Genomic DNA, 26309 nt, shown 5'->3' with positions numbered 1-26309 from the left:
TGAGTGCCCACACCACCCCCCGAGGTACTGAGTGCCCACACCACCCCCGAGGTACTGAGTGCCCACACCACCCCCGAGGTACTGAGTGCCCACACCACCCCCCCGGGGTACTGAGTGCCCACACCACCCCCCCGGGGTACTGAGTGCCCACACCACCCCCCCGGGGTACTGAGTGCCCACACCACCCCCCCGGGGTACTGAGTGCCCACACCACCCCCCCGAGGTACTGAGTGCCCACACCACCCCCCCGAGGTACTGAGTGCCCACACCAGCCCCCAAGGTACTGAGTGTGAGTGTCTGCTCCCCACAGACCGTGAGGTGAAAGAGGTAAAACAGAGTTGGAAGTTGCTGAAGGCAGAGTACCATGAGAAAGTAAAGGACATTAAGGAATTACTCCCCGAACTCCTCCAGAAACAACATCGTCTGCGCCAGGGCAAAGAGCGCCTGGAGTGTGCGCTCCAACAGTACCGGCAGCAGGTCAGTTTAAGGCCACGGCGGCAGCCGGTCAGGTTAAGGCCACGGCGGGAGCCGGTCAGTTTAAGGCCACGGCAGCGCTAATGTCTTCCTCTTATTTCAAATGTTTGTTTTCCTTTTCAGAGGGAAATGGCAGAAGCTATGCTGAAACAACAGGTATTGATGATTTATTAAACATTACTGATATAAAATCACATTATGCTGTGCTAGCTCATAAATATCCCCATATCAGCCAATCACATTGCACCGCAGGCCATCAATACCCCTCCTAGCTCTCTGCCACCCATCCCATGTGACCAGAATATTATTTGTTTTCTCCTTATATTGGCGACAAGATCAGTAATGCAATAATTTGAGTTGATTAGTATGGTGCGTGTGAAATGATTAATTTTACGCTGCTATACATGTAGAATATGGAGGGACACTAAGATGGATAGTCTCTGCGGTGTAAACATTGCCTCTCTGGGGGAACGTAAAGATCAATATTTGTTCTGGGAAATTTTAAAAAAAATGTACCCTCCTGCAAACTGAATCCCTGCCAGCCGTCAATGATCCCATCCTGCTTCTTACATGGCACACAATGTGGCACATTATTCTCCCCTTGCTGGAGATTTATCCAGTGATAATAACGTAATATAGTTGTGGCAAGTGTAAGGAAACCTGGTATATCCAATACCTATTTGGTAGTTTCCTCCCAAACGGCCAGAGTGGTAGTGAATTATAACTCTCCGTTCGACAAAATAAAATTGGTAACTGCCATACGAACAACAGCTTCCCAAGTAGATTCCCTTAGTAAAGCAGACAGGTCTAGATGAATGGTATAACAGAACTGAAGTTTAATGATACCACACTGACTTTTTAAGTCCCCGTGCAAGGGGACCCCCCACAGAAACATAAATCGTATAGCCAATCATAAGCACAGAAATAGTTAAACACTCCCAGTACAAACATATAATTCCCTCCCCTAGACCTGGAGATAATTAAGGCTGATAAAGTAGTAACTTTATTATCGCCAGGCAGAAAATTCTCAATTTTCCCCAACTTTTAGAACACCCCTTAAAACATATGGTATACCCTGATAGCCCTGATCTGGGTGACCAACATATCCAAAAATCACCCAGATCAGTTCAGGGGTTTTCAAATTTTATGGAATTCTTAGGTGACCGGCTATCCACGGGGCTCCTGCCCAAAACAGTTCCACAAGTTTTAGTGGTTTTGCCGGTCTTATTCGAAAAGTCTTAAAAAGCGAATAAATCCACGAATTGTTCCCCTCATTCGAATGCACAAAAGTACTGAACAGCGTTCTTATTGCTGTTCGGGAAATGTAGATCCAGTGTTCAGGAAGTCAAGTGTCCGATTTTAGTTCCAGACACTCGACGAGCAAGTCCCGCTGCCTTTGTTCTCACAAATAAGATAACAGGGAGAGAGACTGTTGTAGCTTTCAATAACCACTAGAGGCACTTCCTGCTTGCTAGGCGACGCTCTGTGTAACAAACCCCTTGTAGTTCATATACACTGTTAGTTTGCACACTCCGTGGAGGCTTAACTGATTACCCATTCGCATAGTACGCTGGTTCGTACTCTTCCGAAATCCTAAGGTCGAGACTTGAAGGGTACAACTGTAATGTCTTATGGCCAGATAACCTACTTTTATACACAGACTCCCATCATGGGGTCTCCAGCAAAAGAAGCCCAGGAGTTTCTGTGTCTGGGAGAGTGTACTTTGCTTAAATTAATTATCTCTCAGGCACTAGAACATAAAATACCACATTTAGGAACCCCCACAAATATTATATCCCCGGAACACCTGGATCTGAGCACCCAACATATCCAAATAGCGCTCAGATCCCACAAACAAAGCCGAATCGTCACCGGGATAAACGTTTGACCGACCGCACACGTGGCGTATGCCCAAATCTAAAACAAATGTCAAACGGTTCCCCTGGCTCATAGGTAGCGATTGTTCACCTTGTTCATGAGAACAATCCTACCGAACAGCGCTCTCCTTGCTTGTAGTGTAAGGAAGCAGGTGTTCGTACCAAATCACCAGTGTTCGCGGAGTCAAGTTTCCGTGTTAGAGTTCCAGACACCTGACAACCAGGTACTGCTGCCTGCTTTCGGGAGACAAGATGGCCGCTGTTTTCTAGCACAGGTGATGTTTAGTTATACGAATGGCGGCCACACAGAGAGAGCACATAGGTTTGTGGTTTCTTTGAAGTTAAATGAGCCAGGGGGTGGTTGGTGTTCAGTGGATTAGTCTACCAAACGTAGGGAAAAATAACTGGGACAAAGAAATATGGGGTTTTGTTACACTCTGCATGAGGACATCCAGCGTCTGTCAAATGGGGAGGGTCTAATACGATTGCGGCTCCTGCGCATTAGGAGGAGGCTGAGCGCCAAGGGAGATCAGCACTGGCATCTGGTAAGTCTTACAAGGGATGTTTTTTTTTTTGGTTTTTTTTTAACCCCAGCTATGGTAGGGGGAGGGGCAGAGGGAGCTACATAGTCCCTTTAACACAGAGAGACTTACAGGTTTAAAGGGGCATTCAAATCATAAAAACAACGTATTAATGAAGCTGTTATGGAGTCTAGATCACTGCTCAATCCTCTGCCATTTAGGAGTTAAATCCCTTTGTTTATGAACCCTAGTCACACCTCCCTGCATGTGACTTGCACAGCCTTCCATAAACACTTCCTGTAAAAGAGAGATTATTGTGCAGTCTAATGTAGAATTTCTTATCTCCTGCTCTGTTAACATACTGTGCTGTAAGATTTCAGTGAAAATCTAAATTTTTTCATACTGGCTATATGACAGCCAGGGGTAGTGTGACTAGGGCTGTAGAAACGGGGATTTAACTCCTAAATAGCAGAGAATTCAGCAGTGAGACTGCATGGGGCATGATCTATATACTAAAATTGATTTATTAAAGGGACATTACAGTCACTAGAACAATTACAGCTTATTGTATTTGTTCTGGTGAGTAGAATTATTCCCTTCAGGCTTTTTGCACTAGCAAGTTTTGTTACAGAGAAAATGCAGTGTTTACATTACAGCCTACGGATAACTCCACTGGCCACTGCTCAGGTGGCTGCTAGAGGTGCTTCCTGGGGCAGTGCTGCACAGTGTGACTGACATTCAGTGTCTCCACCCTCTGCATGGAGACACTGAACTTTCCTCATAGAGCGGGGCCAGACGCAAGGAGCCCCGCGCTGGGAAAATGTGCGTAATTCACCTTTCTAACCCAAAGTATGGGGGCCGGAAACCTAAACAGTGGTTTTAGAACTATAGTGTCAGGAATAAACTTTTGTGTTCCTGACACTATAGTGCCCCTTACAGTTGTTTTGGTGGCTATAGTTTACCTTTAACTTGTTTAAAATGCATCATCTGGTAGCATGCTTTTCCAGATTGGAAAACCAGCATTTGTGTCATCACTGCATATTAAATAAACCGATAAAGGTGTCAGCGCACACAGTAAGTTATGGTTACCTAATAATATACAGACATATTAACACAACCAGAAAGAACATCATAGTGTAGTATAGTTAGAATAGATCTTCTAATGCATAGGCGTCCAACCTTTTAACTTCCCCGGGCCTCACTGAGCAAAAAGGAATTGTCTTGGGCCACATATAAACTATATAATATAATATAATTAATTTTATATAATAAAACTTCAAAAACCCTTTTCTAATTTTTTCTTTTTCTTTTGTTTAGTAGATAACTCCCTTATTTGTTATCATACACACAACCACACCTGTGTACACACACACACAACCACACCTGTACACAATCACAGACCTATGCACACACACAATCACATACACACATAATTACTGGCATAAACCCATGTTTAGTAATTGAGATCCACCCAGCCTCCACACCTTGCTCTGGCAGGGCTAGTGTGGCTACTCTCCCTTGTGGCCAGTGGTTGCTGCTGTAATGGGATCACGGTGCTTCTTCTGTACAGGTCCTTTGCACATCCAGTTATGATGCCAATGGTAGGATGAGGTCATATCCTAGCTGCCGGCTCACTCAGGGGGGTGCGCAAGGGAGCTGTGCAGAAAAACCACAGTAAGTAATGGGCTCCTCGCATTACAAGCTGTTCAGGGACGTGTTTTGGGCACACCTGTTCTAATCATCCATTTGCAGTGATGTGTTGCTGGTTGAAAATGTAGCCTTTTCAAATGGGAAAACCTGCATTCGGGTCATCACGGCACAACCTTCAGTGCCCTAAATTAGTGCCCTCCGTTCCACAGAGCACCGGTCTTCCAGCAGACACTGCGTGACGGGAGACTGTGCAATAGAAGGAGTAAGCCCAGTGCAGGGATTGGACAGCACACAGCTTCATTGTGTAAAGGAAAGCCAGTAACCAAAAGCTGTATGTGCAAGACAATATCACACAGGTTTATGGAGGATTCTGGGGGTACGACAAGGTGCTTGTTTCCCACAGGCGTCTGTCCCTTGTAACCTCCCTTAGCGTGCCCACTTATTCCATACAGATTACCTAATTCCATCATCGCATGACTCCCTTCACCGACTGTTAAAATTCATTGTTGTTGTACTACACTGTGGAATATGTTGGTGCTATATAAATCATTGTTATTGTGAAAGCTCTGCCTGTCAGATGCAGACTGGGCCACAAGACAAATAACCCCTGCTTTTTATTGTGTTGGAATTCTCATTAAATTACAAAGCAGTTGACATGCGTATCTGGTGCAGGTTTTATCTCCTTAAAATGCACCAATGATATTGTTATAAGAGCAGTATGGGTTCCATCACAGACAGGAATTAGAGCTTTAGAGAGAAGCTTCTCAATGAAGGCTGGAACAGAGGAGAACTCCCAGACCAGCAGAAACCTTATCTGTCATCCACTCCTTCTCTCTTCTTTTTACTCCGGTCCTTCTTTCACTTGAAGACAGAGAAGGAACTGCAGATTTTACAGGATCATGTGGTGAAAAAGGGGAAATGTTTAGATCTGTGCCAGACTCGTATCCACGACCTGGAGAAAGAGATCCGAAGACTTGAGGAGTTTGTAGACACCTGGATCCAAGCTGTGCTTTGGTGAGAGAAGCCCCCACTAATACCCCATTCTGTGCTTCCCACCCCTGTATCTCAGCCTCCACCTATACCTTGTCTCTGTTTTAGGGACTCCACATTCTGCAGCCTCCTCCGGACCCTGCAGGGCGTGTGCTTGGTGTCTGTTGGGGAGAGTGAATTGATTTTAGACCTCGTTGTGGATCAAATGCCAGAAACTCCTACCATGCGGCTGAACATGTGCTGGACGTCACAGGGTTCCTTGCATGTGAAGGTGAGATACAGCGCATGAACGCATTTCATATGGAGACCTTGAATTTATCCATTACTGCATAATTCAGGGTAAAATCCACGTAGGTAGCAAACCACAAATCATCTGTCATTGTGAATACTCTACACTGTTACTGCGTGAAACCACACTCCACGTTAACTGCACTGTGTAGGTTAGGTTACAGTTAGTTGTACTGGGTGGGTTTATATTATTAAAGGGACACTCCAGGCTCCCACACACGTTAGATGCACTGTGTAGGTTAGGTTACAGTTAGTTATACTGGGTGGGTTTATATTATTAAAGGGACAAGCCAGGCTCCCACACACGTTAGGTGCACTGTGTAGGTTAGGTTACAGTTAGTTATACTGGGTGGGTTTATATTATTAAAGGGACACTCCAGGCTCCCACACACGTTAGGTGCACTGTGTAGGTTAGGTTACAGTTAGTTCTACTGGGTGGGTTTATATTATTAAAGGGACACTCCAGGCTCCCACACACGTTAGATGCACTGTGTAGGTTAGGTTACAGTTAGTTATACTGGGTGGGTTTATATTATTAAAGGGACAAGCCAGGCTCCCACACACGTTAGGTGCACTGTGTAGGTTAGGTTACAGTTAGTTCTACTGGGTGGGTTTATATTATTAAGGCTGACACTCCAGGCTCCCACACACGTTAGATGCACTGTGTAGGTTAGGTTACAGTTAGTTATACTGGGTGGGTTTATATTATTAAAGGGACACTCCAGGCTCCCACACACGTTAGGTGCACTGTGTAGGTTAGGTTACAGTTAGTTCTACTGGGTGGGTTTATATTATTAAAGGGACACTCCAGGCTCCCACACACGTTAGATGCACTGTGTAGGTTAGGTTACAGTTAGTTATACAGGGTGGGTTTATATTATTAAAGGGACACTCCAGGCTCCCACACACGTTAGATGCACTGTGTAGGTTAGGTTACAGTTAGTTATACTGGGTGGGTTTATATTATTAAAGGGACAAGCCAGGCTCCCACACACGTTAGGTGCACTGTGTAGGTTAGGTTACAGTTAGTTCTACTGGGTGGGTTTATATTATTAAGGCTGACACTCCAGGCTCCCACACACGTTAGATGCACTGTGTAGGTTAGGTTACAGTTAGTTATACTGGGTGGGTTTATATTATTAAAGGGACACTCCAGGCTCCCACACACGTTAGGTGCACTGTGTAGGTTAGGTTACAGTTAGTTCTACTGGGTGGGTTTATATTATTAAAGGGACACTCCAGGCTCCCACACACGTTAGATGCACTGTGTAGGTTAGGTTACAGTTAGTTATACTGGGTGGGTTTATATTATTAAAGGGACACTCCAGGCTCCCACACACATTAGATGCACTGTGTAGGTTAGGTTACAGTTATACTGGGTGGGTTTATATTATTAAAGAGACACTCCAGGCTCCCACACACATTAGATGCACTGTGTAGGTTAGGTTGCAGTTAGTTATACCGGGTGGGTTTATATTATTAAAGGGACACTCCAGGCTCCCACACACGTTAGATGCACTGTGTAGGTTAGGTTACAGTTAGTTATACTGGGTGGGTTTATATTAATAAAGGGACACTCCAGGTTCCCACACACGTTAGATGCACTGTGTAGGTTAGGTTACAGTTATACTGGGTGGGTTTATATTATTAAAGGGACACTCCAGGCTCCCACACACGTTAGATGCACTGTGTAGGTTAGGTTACAGTTAGTTATACTGGGTGGGTTTATATTATTAAAGGGACACTCCAGGCTCCCACACACGTTAGGTGCACTGTGTAGGTTAGGTTACAGTTAGTTCTACTGGGTGGGTTTATATTATTAAAGAGACACTCCAGGCTCCCACGCACGTTAGGTGCACTGTGTAGGTTAGGTTACAGTTAGTTATACTGGGTGGGTTTATATTATTAAAGGGACACTCCAGGCTCCCACACACGTTAGATGCACTGTGTAGGTTAGGTTACAGTTATTTATACTGAGTGGGTTTATATTATTAAAGGGACACTCCAGGCTCCCACACACGTTGGATGCACTGTGCAGGTTAGGTTACAGTTAGTTATACTGGGTGGGTTTATATTATTAAAGGGACACTCCAGGCTCCCACACACGTTAGATGCACTGTGTAGGTTAGGTTACAGTTAGTTATACTGGGTGGGTTTATATTATTAAAGGGACACTCCAGGCTCCCACACGTTAGATGCACTGTGTAGGTTAGGTTACAGTTAGTTATACTGGGTGGGTTTATATTATTAAAGGGATACTCCAGGCTCCCACACACGTTAGAGAGAGTAGCCCTACAGAGAAGGTATTCAAAATAAATAAAACAATGAGACAGCGCTGGTCAACTTATAGGCAGCAACCCATTAAAAGGAATCCCTCAAAACCCTTAAAAACAAGACAGGTGGAAAACAATAGTAAAAAAGGTTGCGTCACAAAATACAAAGTAAAAATGTAAGTAGTAGTTAAAAAGTCTTTTAATAAAAGATAGCAAAGTCCAAGTAAAAGCAGTCCAAATGGTTAATCCTTACGTATGATCTTGAGATCTTCAAGTGTGATCGCGTGTCCACTTATATGAAAAATAAAAGACGGACAAATAATAGTGCAATATGTATGGCTCAAAAATGGGCATAGAAAGTAATGATGGTAGAGAACTCACATTTCCAAGAGCTATAATCCAGCTCCGGGGTAAAGCGCGTACAGCGGTATAATCCCCGCTTGTGGGATATGTCGTGGGTATCTCTCCGTTTCTGATGTCCAATTCTCAAATAAAGAAAGAAAGCCGCCAATAGTGCTCACCGTATAACAATGTCGGTATAGGTTAAAAATAAAACGTACTTACAAATAGAGAGCAGACCGACTGCTCTATGATGTCAGCATAGGTGGATTAATCCCCACCCAGGATTTCTTTAAATACAGGAACCTTCCAGGCAGATATTTAAAACCAATAAAAAAATATAAAAGTAGTAATAAAAGGCCAGGATAGCATATGAGTAAAATAATATATATATATGTGTGTATCTAAAAAAGGTAATTAAAAAAATTAATTGGAAACTAGCGCTTATTTAGTATTACAATTCAAATAAATAAATATAACGTATATATTTAATATGAGCTGCTATACATTCAAGTGTTCCTTACAATGACACTATAACAAGAAATGTGAGAATAGAAAGAATGTAGCGCTTATTTAAACACAAATTGGTAACAGAATAAATCACCTGTTAGATTGTTAGTAGAAATTATTTTTAAAATGAACAGAATTCATATGGGTATCTAAAAAGAATAATATTCAAACATAGTGTAAATCATACAAGGTACATTTAAAATGTCAGTGTAAATAAATGCACACTCACAAACGGAGAGCTGATAGCCCAGCTCTGGTTCGAATTGTGTATAGGTCCGTTTAGGCGACCCACCCCTTTTTTCCGATAATGACATTTTCTTTCTCTATAGAGGAATAGAAATATATACAATTGCGCAGTATAGCCAGTATAGGATAAGAATTAAAAAAAAAAAAGTGTAATCCCAAATGGGTACTCACAACTTTAGAGTCATCAAATAATGACTCAATTTCAGAGCGATGTGCAGTTTAAGGACTGCACCCCCTTCATATGAAAAATAGATGACTGGAACTCAGGATACAAAATGTAGATTTTTCAAAAGAAATTATTTATTCACTGTAACGGACCGTTTCAGCATATGAGGGGTTAAAATCCGTTTAGGCGATAATCCCCTTTTCTCAGAAAGGCACAGCTACTGCAGAACATCAGAACTCACGAACTGGATATAGGTGAATAAGGTAGCACTCCAGCTGGAACCTCACAAATAGCTGCTAGCAGATGAATAGGAAAAGCAGACATCAGCTTACACTCCTAGCAGTCAAATCTCCAACAGCATACAGTGAATCCCCCCAAGAACGAGACAAGTCTCCGTGTTGAAGGTCAAGCAGTGGTCTGAGGTGCTGGGCACCCAGCCTGGTTTTTATTACATGAGTACACATACAGGCCACACCCAGGGGGAGGCATAAAATAACCAATAACATAGATGTTACCTCCCACACATCCCCTCCCCTTAGTGTGACACTTAATCCCATTATGTGTACAGTTCAAAATATACTTTTACACAACTTTCATAACTTTAAAACCATACATCACATTCACATAAAAATACATATCCACAATCAATCCATTCAGGGGAACAACATATTAAAAAATGGCATGAATCAGACCAGGGGTTCAAAAGTTAATAAAAGTATCTTTTATTCCCCCTGGCTCAAACAGTAAAAGTAAAACATCCCCACAATGCATCCTGGCTTCCTCCCTTCTGCCCTGGAGATAATTGGAGAAGAAATCTAATTATCCAGGACTAGAGGCAGACTCCATTAACCACATGGTTGCAAAACAACATAAAACTCTTTAAAATACATAAAGTCATATTTTATACATTAAACACAGACATTTAACATATCCCCAGATAGCTCAGGTCTGCGTGCACATTATTAGGTGAATGGCACGCAGACCACACAAATACAGTTTAATTGCCATGGAGCCAAAGTCTTTCCCATAGTCTTTCATTATATGAATAGGCTCCATGACATAGCTATCTGGGGGGTATCACTGCTCACACAGGGCAAGTACCGAATGGCCCCACTGTATTTAAAGGGCCAGAATGAGTGACATGCACTCTGTTAGGGCCGAATACTGTTTGTAAAGGGCCCAATCTCCCAGGGCCATAGTCCAAAGGCAGCAGGCGGGCAACCAGGCTCCTCCAATACAATGTGGCGAGATTGGTTTCGTCACATTCACATAAAATACATAAATAAAAATAGCAACAGTGTGCAAAATCCGGAACGCGTTTCGCCACTGTTAACGTGGCTTCATCAACCGGGCAAAAAATCTGTTTAAATCTCTTTTACTAATTTGTGTTTAAATAAGCACTACATTCTTTCTATTTACACATTTAAAAAAGGTAATTGGCACAAATAAATGACCAAAATACTTTAATTTTTAAAATACACAAAAGTTTCCATAACGCGTTTCGTCAACAGACTTTATCAAATGGAATTACAAACACTACCTGGCACATGGTATTATATAAGAACATAGGTGATTTGAATTTTGGTGCCAAAATTGGTACCAGCCAATGAGAATCAGTTAAAAAAAAATTAAATAACACAAGTTTAAAACACATATTTAATACTTTAGCTAGATTCTTTCTATAAAAAAGATACTTGGAAAAACAGAAATGGAATGGGTGGATAACCTTAACACCCTTATACCCCATGGTCTTAATGCAGACTTGGATTTGCACAATTTTTTATAATTATATACATTATACTTTTATATTAATCTGCCTTTTATATGTATATAAATAATCTGTCTTATAATTGCATAATACTCTTTTAGTCTTTATAATGATTCTTTTATTTTTTTATTATTTATTATGTTTCTTAGTTGTTTAAATTAGCTTGCTACCTCTTTAATTACTTCTATTCTATGTTATTATCCAATGTGTTTTTATTTATATATAATATCGAATTCTTACCTGCCACTTTTAATTTGGCTTCTTATATATCCCCTTTTTTATCTCCCAAGATGGTTTTATCCGTTTTTTAATAATATCAAATTTCTATTGGTCTAATCTAAACGGCCGCTTTTTGCGGCCGTTTATCACTACATTTCCCAAGATGCTGAGCGGTCGAAATGCGGAAGTGCCGCAAGTCACGTGACATTTTTTTTTTTTTTTTAATTCTTTATTTTTGCAGTGCATATGGTGGTAACATTCAGGCACGTGGTACCCTAAAGGCAATCCGCAATGCATATTTCAAAACAAAGAGTGGTAACATGGAAAGCATTAGGGAATGGTAATACAATGCACTATTTTTATATTTATGAACAGGCTTAAATCACGCTATTTAGGCATATTATGGATTATAAAAAAAGCTTTTCAATAGCGTTATCAATCGCTGCCAACGTTAGGAATTGCTATTAGTCATCGCTACCAACTATAGGTATCTGAAGGTCTATGTGAATTAACGGTTGCACAACTTCACTTTTTATAGTTAAGATAAACATGTTTGCTGAGACAGTCTACGAGGCATTACTGGCAATGGTAAAATGTAGTAGGAAAAGTAACTTAGCTGTAATATACATACAACGAGAAAACCAACTGAGGACACTGAACTGGCAGGTTATACATGTTACTATGTAGCCCTATGCCATGTTGCTTGTATTAGCAAATAACGAGAACTAAAAGCAGCAGTTAGGTATTCATGCTAAACTAGACTAGCGAGAATCTAGTGTGGGGCGCGGTGTTGCGCTAACCTCCATCTTAGTGGACTGAAAAGCCTGGACATATTGTAGAGCATGCGTTTTTAACAAGCTTGTGAAACAGGCTTACAAGTGTACAGAGAAAAGAGAATTAGATGTACAATTTAGAGTCAATTTTGCTAGGTTATTCATCAGTGGGTTTATCAATATGAATAGGTAGTTTCACTTGGGGATCCTGGGAGTACTGTGGGGCCCTGTATTGTCCCTTCAAGAGTACAGTCCACTCCTGGTGCCTGATATCCCAGTCAGCCGACGCCTACCCTGGAGGCTTGACAGGTGGGCCACGGGTATTTGCGGTGTTGGTGCTGCTGCAGGAGGTCGCCACCAGTATGTCTTGGAAGGGTATCCCGTCCGAGTCCGTTGCCAGTTGGAGGCTGTGTTGCTGTCTGGTAAGCCTCGCGGTCTTTTGCTCGAGGGTACGAGCGCTGGGTTTTGCCTCTTTGGCCGGAGGATTCCGGCGTTGCCGAGTGGTAGATAAGATGTGCAGGCTTGGTCCCATCCTGGTGTTCAGGAGGGCGACGGCCAGTGCTTGGGAGGCATGTCAGCGTGTCCCGCTGTGGTGAGCTCTGAGGAAGGTGCTGTCTGGGGGCTCTGGATGGGCCACTACTCAGGAGGCGCCGGGTAGCTGGGCGGATCCACGCCGCTACACTCTGCATCGCTCGTTTAAGGTGCCGACCTTTTGTGTGGAGCCAAAGGTTGTTGCGGAGCCGGTAGAAGAACGTTAGGGTGCACTTGGGCGGTGTAAGGAGAGCGTTTCTTGCCGCCATCTTGTCTGCGCCCCTGTGTTCCCGTGCTTGTGTGAGTTTAGTCGCTTTGTGGAGTCGCGTTGTGGGGGTAGTCGTCCCCAGCGAGGACCGGGATATCCCCCGCCGGTCCAGAGGGGGGGGCAGCGGGGCAACCTCCGAGTGGGACGTGTGAGCAGGACCTGTGCTGGGGGATCGGCCGCCTCCCCCTCGCCCCAGGCTCCGCTCCGGTGAAGGCCGCATGGCCGGTAAAGGTGCTCCATTGGCTTGTCGACGTGGGACAGATGTCGCTGTGTGCCCTGTGAGGTCCTGCACATGTTTCTGGGCACTTTGAGCTGCTGGCATGGTTGGATTGCTCTGGATATCCAGATTTGTGCTCGATGGCATGGGAGCCCTCATGGAACACGTCCGGCCATCTTGGCAGTCAGGCCCCCCCCCCCACGTGACATATTTTAAAGACTAAATTTTATACTTTCCCACGCTCGTTTTCATTAAATTTAAAGCCCAAATAGGTTGGGCTACTATAAAGAATCTAGCTAAAGTATTAAATATGTGTTTTAAACTTGTGTTATTTAATTTTGTTTTAACTGATTCTCATTGGCTGGTACCAAATTGGCGCCAAAATTCAAATCACCTATGTTCTTATATAATACCATGTGCCAGGTAGTGTTTGTAATTCCATTTGATAAAGTCTGTTGACGAAACGCGTTATGGAAACTTTTGTTTATTTTAAATATTAAAGTATTTTGGTCATTTATTTGTGCCAATTACCTTTTTTAGATACACACATATATATATATATTATTTTACTCATATTCTATCCTGGCCTTTTATTACTACTTTTATATTTTTTTTATTGATTTTAAATATCTGCCTGGAAGGTTCCTGTATTTAAAGAAATCCTGGGTGGGGATTAATCCACCTATGCTGACATCATAGAGCAGTCGGTCTGCTCTCTATTTGTAAGTACGTTTTATTTTTCCCCTTTACCGACATTGTTATACGGTGAGCACTATTGGCTGCTTTCTTTCTTTATCTGAGAATTGGACATCAGAAACAGAGAGATACCCACGACATATCCCACAAGCGGGGATTATACCGCTGTACGCGCTTTACCCCAGAGCTGGATTATAGCTCTTGGAAATGTGAGTTCTCTACCATCATTACTTTCTATGCCCATTTTTGAGCCATACATATTGCACTATTATTTGTCCCTGTCTTTTCTTTTTCATATAAGTGGACACGCGATCACACTTGAAGATCTTAAGATCATACGTAAGGATTAACCATTTGGACGGCTTTTACTTGGACTTTGCTATCTTTTTTTAAGACTTTTTAACTACTACTTACATTTTTACTTTGTATTTTGTGGCGCAACCTTTTTTACTATTGTTTTATCCAAAATAAATATCAGGTAATTGCATGCATTACAGCTAAACTGCAGTACCGATCTACAGATATCCGAGCAGAATCGCCAGTAGGGCTATATACCTCGTGTGAAATAGCTAGTGGAACTGTTAGCCGGCTAAAAAAGAGGTAAGTAATAAGGCTAAACACTAACCCCCCACCTTGGTGCATTCAAGGGCACCTACAGCTAATCCCATTAATAAAACTTGCCGAAAACCCTAATGGTCAATGGATAGGACGTCAGATGACTAGAGATAGAGTATGGTATTGTGCTGTCAAACCATGATCACAGACCGCATCAAATGAACCCGTGACGTGCGTGTCTCGCCCGACCTGGCTCGTCCCTGATGACTGCTATGTTTAGATTAGGGTTAATCCAGTCTCTAGTGGCTGTCTCGCTGACAGCCGCTAGAGGTGCTTCCGTGCTTCTCACTGTGAAAATCATAGAAGACACTGGACGTCCATAGGAACGCATTGAGAAATTCTTTCCTATGGGCTGTTTGAATGCGCGCGGCTCTTGCCGCGCATGCACATTCGGAGCTGACGTCGGCAGAGGGAGCAGAGTTCCCCAGCACAGAGGGAGCCTGGCGCTGGAGAAAGGTAATTGTGTTAACCCCTTCAGCCCAGCAGGAGTGGGACCCTGAGAGTGGGGGTGACCTAAAGACCCTTTAGTGCCAGGAAAAAGAGTTTGTTTTCTTGGCACTATAGTGGTCCTTTAATGATTTTGCTAGTACACCACTAAGCTCTTTTAATAGCTTTGGGTGTATTCCATCAGGTCCCATTGAATTATTTGTCTTTACTTTTGAGAGTTGAAATAGAACCTCTTCCTCTGTAAACTCACATGTAATAAATTACTCATTTATCCTTTTTCTTAACTGAGGTCCCTTTCCTTCATTTTCATCTGTAAATACTGAACAAAAATATTCATTGAGGCAGTCAGCTAGACCTTTATCCTCTTCTACAAACCTTCCTTCTTTTGTTTTTAATCTAACTAATCTTATGGGGACACTCCAGGCTCCTACACACATTGGGTGTACTGTGTAGGTTAGGTAACAGTTAATTATATTGCCTTCGTTTTTCATTTTGGGTTTTTTGTTTGAGTGTCTTTATTAGTTTTGTTAATAATTCCACATTTGTTTGGTGTCATTTTTTTTTTTATTGAAATTAAATCATTGAACATGTAACACACAGTACTAGTATATATTGTGAGATCACAAGCAATACACAGGTATAAGTGGGAGATTAGGGAGCCTCATTTAAAAACTATAGTATGACATATAGAGCATAACAGCTGAAGTACACAAGGTAAACCTACTGGATCCACGTTAAATGTCAACTAACAAGAATGCCCAGGAATATAAAGCTCTATAGAGTAAGAGGAAGTGAGACAATAAGGGCAAAGAAAACAGAAGCAACATGGAATAAACAGCAGGGAGACCCTTTGAGCCCAGGCCCCCAGCAAGAGAAATGTCACCCAATTCTGTGCAGAGACCGGGGGCCTGCAGACAACCCTGAGCAGGTAGGTATACTCGCTAGATATGTGCAATTCGTTTTGGTCCGAATTTAAATTCGGACGATTTTCGGCACTTCAGATGCTTCCAAATGTCCGAATTTCTGAAGTGCCGAAATGCTTCGGATTTCTGAAAAGTGGTAAAACAGGAGAGGGAGGGAAAATTAAGGGAATGATGACCGGAATCTAACCCTATTTCTACTGGGGTTGGGGTTAGGTTAGGAGTAGGTTTAGGGAATTGCCAAAGTCACCAATTTTGGAAGTGCCGAACCGAATTGTTTGCCCATGCACATCCCTAATACTCCGTCGCGCTTGCCTCTAGTGGCATTCTGTATACTGTGTTTAAAATCTAATTGTACTTCATATCTGAAGGAGGACAAGAGACCACTTTGGGATCTCTGAAGACTTGCGGCCCAGGAGAGTAAAAAATACTTGTGATAACGGTAAGTGCCCTGCCGTGGGTATCAGGAGACCCTAGAGCGGTGAGGTCTGCTGGAACAATTTAGCCCAGAAGCCACTGGCATTCTTAGATAAGTGGTACCAGTCCACAGGGGGCCTCGGGAATGAGATAATCTCTCCAGTCCGGCATGGGGGGGCAAGAGCAACAAGCTTGTAGGACACCGGTTGCTTCTGGACGGGAGATTAGCCTCCTCACCACGATGAGGAGTGTGTCGAAAAGAGTCCAGGGGCCTGGTGCAGGTAAGTATCCTGTGAAGTCCTGTGAACGGCAAAATAGGGATTTAGTTGAGAAATTTGCAAGGTCACTGAGGAGCTCTCATAAACCAGGACTGTCTAGCATTCTGTCATCCTCAGCCCGCAGTATTGCTCAAATGATGTAATGCTATATATGTCATAGATTTGTGTAACTGGGAGTTTCTACATTAGAAAGATAAGCATGACCTGCGGTGCTAGAAAAGGTTAAGTGAACTCTTATTGTAGAAGCTAAAAAGCCTGTTTGATTTCAGTAATTGCAGGCATTTAAAATCCAGGTATAAATATGTATCACTTCCAGCCTGGGGGTGTCTTTTATAGGCAATATTGATATTGAGAAGTCTGGGGTTCTCTCATCATGTGGAAATAGTGTGCTAGCATATTTTCCAATCATTTTGGGTTGTTGTATTTCCTCAGACTGACGAATCGGTGCCTGTCCCACCCCAGGAACTGCTGACTGACTCTGAGTCCTACCTGCTCTATGTGATCCTGGAGGTGCAGTGCTGGTACCACAGCCAGGCACGGGTCCTAAGGGAGCTTGGTGCGTTACCAAAGAGGTAAGGGGGATAAAACCTGTCCATTACCGCTGTACGCTGCGACCAGGCACTCAATACATTCTCTTCCTGCTCGAATAGATTTGCAATTGACTGGAACCCTGCAGAGCGAACCCTGGGGTTTCTGAAGGGGGACACTCGCTACATGCTACTTATTGATCCTGGTTATCCAGTCAGCGGGGGTGTACAGCTGTGCGTCTTAAAGGAGAATCAACAAGAATCCATTCCGGACACCTTCAAGGTGAGAGCCAGACGGGCAATGCTGGGGGGAGATGTTAATATGGAAGACTAATACTTTTTTTTTTTTCTGGTTTTAGCCCCCCGTAAAGAATCCTTCATTGACAGACTGGCTGGAATATCTGCAGAACGCCATCATGTAAACGTAGAATTTCCTCCCAGGCTGTAATAGAGAATATTCATTCTGCCAGTCAGATTGTCAACATGTGCGTATAGGAAAAGCTAGCCTTTAGACACTTTTTTGGCATCAAGTATGAATCCTGGAGGATGCATCCTCTTCTGTGACAATACGGCAGATTCCCGAGGCTTCACAGGACGGTGTCAAAGTCTGCCCCAGGAAGTGCTGCAGAGATTAGTGTCTGGTGCCCCTCCCCTGCAGTACTCCACACCCAGTGAAGGCAGTATTAACTGGGGCAAGGGACAGTCACTGCCCTTCATGTTGCTTCATCCTGTTTATAGCCAGTATTTCTTATCATCTTCGTCTCTTTTCACAATCTTTCTCCTGGCTGCGGATCGTGATCGGTCAGGCTGTATTCATACATTTGTGATGGTTACTACTACTTTGACAAATATAATAAATGTTGATTTAAGAAAAAAATACATTCCCTGTGTTTGTTTGTAATATCACTGATACAATAATGATACAAATAGAAAGAATCCCAGGCACTCACTGTGATTGTTCTTCAAGCAGATTTATTGCAACGTTTCGACCTCAATGAGGTCTTTTTCAAGCTTGAAAAAGACCTCATTGAGGTCGAAACGTTGCAATAAATCTGCTTGAAGAACAATCACAGTGAGTGCCTGGGATTCTTTCTATTTGTATATATTTCTTGGGTTTTTTTTGCTGACCCATGCTCAGTAGCACCCTGTGTTTAATTGTTGTGACTGAGTGCGACCCTATTCCTTTTTGTTACAATAATGATGTCTGGAGCAGTGTCAGAGGAGGACATGTTGCGGTACAGAGAGATTGCCAGAGCCGGGTTGTGGGACAAAGCCCTAGAGAAAGTACAGTATTTGCGATGGGATCGGTGCCGCAGCAGAAGACAGCGAATCCTGGCTTGAATGGCAGAGTGGTTGCCCCTCCTGAGAAAACAGACCGAAGAAGCGTGGGTGACTAGACTCGAGATTCTAGTATATGCAGAACTGGCGCTCGACGACGCATACCAGGCGATACAGTGGTATGCAGCTCAGTGTGTCCCCGAGATGGCAGAGTATGAGTTCCCAGAAGGCGGAGATTACGCTGGCCCTGGCCTATTTTGGGATAATATTGACGATGAGGACTTTGGTAAAGCTACCGACTCTCATTTTTGGGACCTGCGTTATGACCGAGAAGACATGCTGGGTCTCCCTAGCGCTGTTGATCTCGAGGCAGACCTACGGTATCTGGTCGCCAAGGAATGTGACCTGGAGTGGGATTACCTGCGACTCATCAATGAGGCCCGGGAAGAGACAACCGGTCCTCTTCCCCAACCGCAACCAGCGGTACCCGAGGTAGCCGACTGGTCCTGTGAGGATCCCCAGCGACAGTGTGTGTCCTTAGGAGAGGAGACAGTTGGTCCCTCTCCCCAGCGGTCAAGTGAGTACCAGGGAGCCAAAGGTGCCGTCCTTCCTCCCCAGCGGCAGTGTGTATCCCAGGGAGCTGAATGTGTCGTCCTTCCTCCCCAGCGGCAGTGTGTGTTCTTAGGAGAGGAGACAGGTGGTCCCTCTCCCCAGCAGTCAAGTGAGTCCCAGGGAGCCGAAGGTGCGTCCTTCCTCACCAGCAGCAGTGTGTCCGGCAGGGAGCAGAGACAGTCGTTCTCACTCCCCAGCAGCGGGACAATATATTGAAAGGGGAGACAGTCGGTCCCCCTCTCTACCAGCAGAGAGAGTGTAAGGGAGAGGAGCTTGTTACCCCCTCTTCCCAGCGGCAGCATACCCCACCAAGGGGAGACACGAAGCTCCCCACCGGCGCAGATGGGACCGTGGTCTCTGCGCCCAAGCTACAGGGAGTACGGACAGTCGGACCTGCCCCTCAGCAGCAGGGCTGTTTATCCAAAGGGGAGACAGCCTGTCTTCCCCTCCAGCAGCAACACCAGGTCCAGAACGAGGAGCCTATTACCCCTTCTCCTCAGTTGGGCTCCAACCAGACTACTCCCGTGGTAGCGCTGGCACCAGGGCAGAGTACCGCTGGTCTCTGCCCACTCAGCAACCCACCGATCCGGAGGGCTAGTAAACCCCAGAGCCGTGGTGGAGCCCCTGGACATGGACAAGCTACCCACTACCCCAGGTGCAGTAACCAAATTCTGTGGGTGGGCCACTCTGTTGATTATGTGTTGTGGGTGGGTTGCTGGACTAACCCGGGCACTGACCGACAGGAGGTCAGATACCCTGTTAGTCTGATTCGTAAAGGGGAGAAATGTGGCGGAACCAACCTCGCCACTGGCCACTGGAGGAGCCTGGTCACCTGCCTCCTGCCTCCTCCTGGACTATGGGCCCCATGTTTAACACTGTTTTTTTTCCCTGCAGAAAGGCTGGTTCATGCCTTTCTGCGGACTGTTTAAACCATGATACCCCCCCAGATAGCTATGCCATGGAGCCCAGCCGTATACTGAAAGACTGTATGAAAGACTTTGGCTCCATGGCGATTGAACTGTATGTATGTGATCTGAGCGCCATCCGGTAATAATGTGCGCTCAGATCTAAGCTATCTGGGGATAAGTAGAATGTGTATGTTCTATGTGATAAATGTAACAGTATGTAAGTTTATGTATTTTATTGTCCTTTGTCTGCCATGTGGTTAATGGAGTTTTGCCTCTGTCCTTGGAGATAATTGGATTACTTCCCAATTATCTCCAGGACAGAGAGAAGGGATTGTAAGCTTGTGATTGGTCAATGTCCAATATGTTTCCCATTTGGTCCCCTAGGGGAGTGTCCACCAGGTGGGAGGCCTGCATTAAAGCCGGGCAGGTAGCCCCAGTAAATCAGTTCTGCTTGACCCTCAAATGAAGTGTCGTCTCGTTCTTGGGGGGAATTGGATTGTATGCTGTTACAGTGCGACTGCCAGGAGTGTAAGCTGTTCGTATGTTTTTTCCTGTTCGGCTGTTAACAGCATTCGTGTGTTTCCTGCATTGGAGTAGCCTGGTTGCCCCCCTGCTGCCTTTGGACTATGGACCAGCAGTTAAACGGTTAATTTTACTGTGCAGAAAGGTTTATTCATGCCTTTCTGCAAACCCTTTCGGTAGATTCTGTCTACCGCACGAACCGCCTTCTGTTAGCCTCCCCAGAGCCTTGGGGAGCCGGCAGGCGCTGTTAATTTGCCACCCAGAAGCTAGCGTGTGCCTTCAATCTACCTCCCTGAAGCCGTGGTTAACCGCAGCTTAATAGACTGTTACTGGGTGGCCGCGATTACACTTAGCCGGAACACCGGTTAATTCGGTAGTTTGTATATGTGAATGTGTTAACCCAGATAGCTATGCCATGGAGCCAATTCGTGTAATTAAAGACTTTAGCTCCATGGCAATTGAACTGTGTGAATAGGATCTGAGCGCTATTCGGTAGTTTTGTGCGCTCAGATCCCAGCTTTCTGGGGATATGTGACATGTCTGTGTTTTATGTATAAAATGTAATATATGTTTTAATGTATTTTATTGTATTTGGGTCCCCACGTGTATAATGGAGTTTGCCTCTGTCCTGGGAGATAATTGAATTACTTCTCAATTATCTCCAGGATAGAGGGAGGGAAATTAGGATGCATTGTGGGGATGTTGTACTTCTGTGTGTCTGAAATGTGATACATGTCTGTCTGTGTTACAGTCTTCCATCTGGTCCCATAGGGGTGTGTCCACCAGGTGGGAGACCTGCATAAATACTGGGCAGGTTACCCTCAATAAACCAGACCACTGCTTGACCCTCAACACGGAGCGTTGTCTCGTTCTTGGGTGGGATTCACTGTATGCTGATAGAGACTGATTGCCAGGAGTGTAAGCCGCTTGGGAGCTTTTCCTGTTCCTCTGCTAGCAGCTATTCGTGAGGTTTCGGTTCGGTAGTTTGGAGTGCTACCTTATTCCCTTGTATTCAATTCGGGAGTTTGGTGTTCTACAGTAGCTGCCTTTATATCTGAAAGGGGAATATCGCCTAAACGGATTTTAACCCCTTGTCTGCTGAAACGGTCCGTTACAAGCGCTGTTAGTTAGTTTGGTTCCCACGAACCAGGGGAACAATCGCTACTATGAGCCAGGGATTCCATTCGTGCATTATTTCGGTTTTGTAACTTGTCGAAATAGACCGACCGCACAGTCTAAACTTATGGAACTGTTTCTGGGCAGGAGCCTCATGTGCGGTCGTTCCAAATGGGACTTCCATAAACTGATCTAGGTGATTCTTGAATATATTGTGTAACGGATCGCCAGGCACCCCGACTGGGTACCTCCGTTAAAGGATGCTCCTAGCGTTTCCTGAGGACTCCAAGCACTCTGGCAGACACCACAATCACCGAACCGAAGAAGCATATAAATACACTCAAGCATATGAATGCTGTAGACAGTTGAATAGGCAAGACCATACGAATAGGTTTAGACTCCTAGCAGTCAAACTGGACAGCATACAATAAATCCTCCCCCAAGAATGAGACGACACTTCACTTTGAGGGTTAAAACAGATTTTTTTCACACAACCTCCTTTTAATACATTCTCCCATGCAAGGGAGGGATTTACAGTACACCAATCACACATGCGTTACCTCCCAAACATCTCCTCCCCTCAGCATGACACATAATCCCCTTTGCCATGTCCATTACTTCCCCATTTTCCGGATGTACCCCAAATACTTAGAGTACACTCCTAAATAGGGGATCCTCTGATAGCCCTGATCTGGGTGAGTAACATGCTCAAAGATCACCCAGATCGGATCAGGGGTTCGGGAGTTATAAAGGTTGAAAGTTATGACCGACCGCACAGGCCACAGTAGCCGAAAATAGTTTGGCCCTGCGGTCGGTCTCTGTTAACGTATTCAAAAGTCCCGAACGGCTTGCCATCCGTGGGTTTTCCTTGGGTTCGTTAGATTCCCCATGTGAACATTAGTCTTTCTACCGAGCGGCGGCTCGTTCGGTAGTTGCGGCATGAATCCACGGAAGTCTGGAGGTCTCAGCGGTGTTTGCTTATTCGAGTGTCCGATTTTAGTTCCAGACACTCGACGGCAGAACACCGCTGTTCGGGAGTTAAGATGGCCGCCGCCACCACGTGTTCGTTTGACGAACAAAGGCCACCCAGCGTTTGTCAATTAAGCTGCGGTTAACCGCAGCTTCTGGGCGGTCAATTGACAGACACTCCATCTCCTAGGTGGTCCCTCGTACGGTAGTTTGTTCGGTAGATAAAATCTACCGAACACCCTGGCAGAAAGGCACGAATAAGCCTTTCTGCAGGGAAAATAAACCTTTTTAAAGTCTGGTCCATAGTCCAAAGGGAGCAGGCGAGCAACCAGGCTTCTCCAGTTCACAGTGGCGAGGTTGGTTTTGCCACATATTGGTCACCAGATCAGGGCTATCAGGGGATACCATGTATTTTGGGGTATTTTCTAAGTTTTGTGAACATAATGTTTTTTCTGCCTGGAGATAATTAATTTATTACTTTATCTGACTCAATTATCTCAGAGAGGAGGGAATTGTTTGCTTGTATTGGTAGTGTCACAGTTTGTCACTGCATTGTTATTGGCTGTACCTTTTGTGTCCCTATCCCCCACCAGGTCCATGGGGGAGTGCCCCTTGCATGGGGAATTGTATAAAAGCCAGTGTGGCACCAATAAAGCTTCCGTCTTGTTACACCCTGCATCAAGTTTTGGCTGATGTTTGGGTACCTGTTTACTGCATTGAGAGAATTTGCTGAGAAAGCTGTATCTGTTCTGGAGAAAGAGACGAATGGAAACCTGAACTGTGAGCTATAATCACTCATGCTCATAGCAGTTCCAGTGGAAACAGACAAACCGATAGCTACCACATCAGGGTTCGTTACCGTCCATGTGTTCTGGGACCGGGCGACCCCCTCTCCTACCCAGCTGTAGCGCTGGCTACGGGGCAGAGCACCACTGGCCTCTGCCCACCAAGTACCCCCAACTCCATGCCTGGGAGCACAAGATAGATCGGGGATGATGGACACCCACTCAGCAGCCTGAGAAATACAGGACAGATCCAGGCACCAGAGATCCACAGGTAAAGTGCTTGGTTGAGGGTGGGCTGCCCGACTAACTCAGGTACTGACCAGCAGCAGGTCAGGTACCTGGTTAGTCTTACCTTTGGAGGGAAGATATATGTGGCGAAAGTAACCTCGCCACAGGCTCTTGGAGGGGCCTGCTGGCCAGCCTCTTGCCAAAAGACTATGGGCCCTTTAAAAACGTATGTGATTTATGTACTTTTGTACTCCAGAAAGAGAGACCGACTGTTGGCCCTAATTCCCTGGAACTGTTTTGGGCATAGGACCATGTGTACGGTCGGTCAATAATATGATTTCCATGGAAATCCCGAACCCATGAACCGATCTGGGTGATTTTTGGATATGTTGGTCCTCCAGATCAGGGCTATCAGGGGATTTGTAGGGTTTCAATGTGTTTTGGGGGTACTTTCTTGGTGTTGTTAAAATGTATGTTTTCTGTGCCTGGAAATAATTGTGTTTAGTACAGTTCCTGACACAGGACACAGGGGAGGAATTATCCTGTTTGGTGTGGGCGTGTCCTGGACCAGAGAGCCAATGTTGGTAAAGTGTGTACTTTTTCATAGTCCCCTCTCAGGTCCATTGGGGAATGTCCCTGGGGTATCTTAGAGTAAACCCCTTGCATGGGGACTTGCATATAAGGCCAGTTGTGGCTGCCATTAAACAAGTTCCTCTTCACCCTCAACATAGAGCCTTGTCTCATGTGTGGAGGGGACAGCGATATTCACTCTGGGGACTACTATATCACTATACTCCCTTGGATTACAACACTTGCTCTTGCTTTACTCTCTGGACTAGGAGAACAGCGAGACCCCAACCAAGCTGTAACGATGTCTGTGGGGTTTATGGTGTCTGGTGGAGTGCTTAGGAGTACTCGGTGTTGCTAGGAATCAGTGATTGGCGGAGGCACCCAATTGGGGTGCCAGACGGTCCGTTCACAGGGGTAGTACGGCTCACACTATAGAGAGCTGGGGATACGGCTCACACTATAGAGAGCTGGGGATACGGCTCACACTATAGAGAGCTGGGGATACGGCTCACACTATAGAGAGCTGGGGATACGGCTCACACTATAGAGAGCTGGGGATACGGCTCACACTATAGAGAGCTGGGGATACGGCTCACACTATAGAGAGCTGGGGATACGGCTCACACTATACAGAGTTGGGGGTATATGGCTCACACTATACAGAGTTGGGGGCGGTGGTACGGCTCAAACTATACAGAGCTGGTGATACGGCTCACACTATACAGAGCTGATGATACGGCTCACACTATACAGAGCTGGGGATACGGCTCACACTATACAGAGCTGGGGATACGGCTCACACTATACAGAGCTGGGGATACGGCTCACACTAAACAGAGTTGGGGGTATATGGCTCACACTAAACAGAGTTGGGGGTATATGGCTCACACTAAACAGAGTTGGGGGTATATGGCTCACACTATACAGAGTTGGGGGTATATGGCTCACACTATACAGAGTTGGGGGGATAAGGCTCACACTATACAGAGCTGAGGGGATACGGCTCACACTATACAGAGTTGGGGGGGGATATGGCTCACACTATACAGAGTTGGGGGGATAAGGCTCACACTATACAGAGCTGGAGGGATAAGGCTCACACTATACAGAGTTGGGGGGATAAGGCTCACACTATACAGAGTTGGGGGGATATGGCTCACACTATACAGAGTTGGGGGGATATGGCTCACACTATACAGAGCTTGGGGGGATACGGCTCACACTATACAGAGTTGAGGGGGTATGTACAGCTCACGCTAAACAGAGCTGGGGGGTTACAGCTCACACTATACCGAGTTGAGGGGGGACGTACAGCTCACGCTATACAGAGTTGGGGGGATATGGCTCACACTATACAGAGTTCGGGGATATGGCTCACACTATACAGAGTTGGGGGGATAAGGCTCACACTATGCAGAGTTGGGGGGGATACGGCTCACACTATACAGAGTTGAGGGGGACGTACAGCTCGCGCTATACGGGGCTGGGGGGATGCAGCTCATACTATACAGAGTTTGGGGATATGGCACATGGTATACAGAGTTTGGGGGATACGGCTCACACTATACAGAGTTCGGGGGGATACGGCTCACACTATACAGAGTTCGGGGGGGGATACAGCTCACACTATACAGAGTTCGGGAGGGATATGGCTCACACTATACAGAGTTCGGGGGGGATACAGCTCACACTATACAGAGTTTGGGGGGGATACGGCTCACACTATACAGAGTTCGGGGGGGATACAGCTCACACTATACAGAGTTCGGAGGGGGATACGGCTCACACTATACAGAGTTCGGGGGGGATACAGCTCACACTATACAGAGTTCGGGGGGGGATACAGCTCACACTATACAGAGTTCGGGAGGGATATGGCTCACACTATACAGAGTTCGGGGGGGGATACAGCTCACACTATACAGAGTTCGGGAGGGATATGGCTCACACTATACTGAGTTCGGGGGAATGCAAATCGTTTCTTGTACAACCCGTACTGGTCTGAGGATTTTTTTAATATTGGGGTGCAGAGCTAAAGGTATGGGGGAGCACTATTGGGACATCAGGGTGCCATGTAATGGGTGTGGGAGGACCGGATATAATTTTGTGCCAGGATTTTGGGGTGCAGAGCCATGGATGTGGGGGAGACAGAAACTGTTTGGGGTGCGGCTCCTTGGATTGATATCTGGGAGTCTGATCCATGTTTCTGGATCGAAACCCTCTGTGCAGGATTCTCTCGGGGGATGTTCTTGGAATGTGTTTGTTAAGTTATTTGATGTACACATTCCATGATTCACATGAATCCATGGCT

The 26309-nt window shown here is 45.2% G+C and overlaps 1 protein-coding gene across 1 annotated transcript in view; it reads left to right on the top strand.

Annotated features, from left to right (window-relative positions):
• LOC134572714 (uncharacterized) overlaps window positions 1-17889 on the top strand; it is a 32044-nt gene extending 14155 nt beyond the window's left edge. The window contains exons 4-10 of the mRNA XM_063431832.1: window positions 311-477; window positions 598-630; window positions 5391-5536; window positions 5621-5783; window positions 16916-17055; window positions 17134-17293; window positions 17370-17889. Of these exons, the coding sequence (XP_063287902.1) occupies window positions 311-477; window positions 598-630; window positions 5391-5536; window positions 5621-5783; window positions 16916-17055; window positions 17134-17293; window positions 17370-17432 (872 nt within the window). The 3' untranslated portion in view covers window positions 17433-17889. The remainder of the gene's footprint in view (window positions 1-310; window positions 478-597; window positions 631-5390; window positions 5537-5620; window positions 5784-16915; window positions 17056-17133; window positions 17294-17369) is intronic.
• Window positions 17890-26309: the final 8420 nt, after the last annotated feature.

This window comes from Pelobates fuscus, chromosome 9 (genome assembly GCF_036172605.1).
Source record: "Pelobates fuscus isolate aPelFus1 chromosome 9, aPelFus1.pri, whole genome shotgun sequence".
Taxonomy (NCBI): Eukaryota; Metazoa; Chordata; class Amphibia; order Anura; family Pelobatidae; genus Pelobates; species Pelobates fuscus.
The sequence above is the reverse complement of the archived record's forward strand: the minus strand, read 5'-3'. Positions and strand labels throughout refer to the sequence as shown.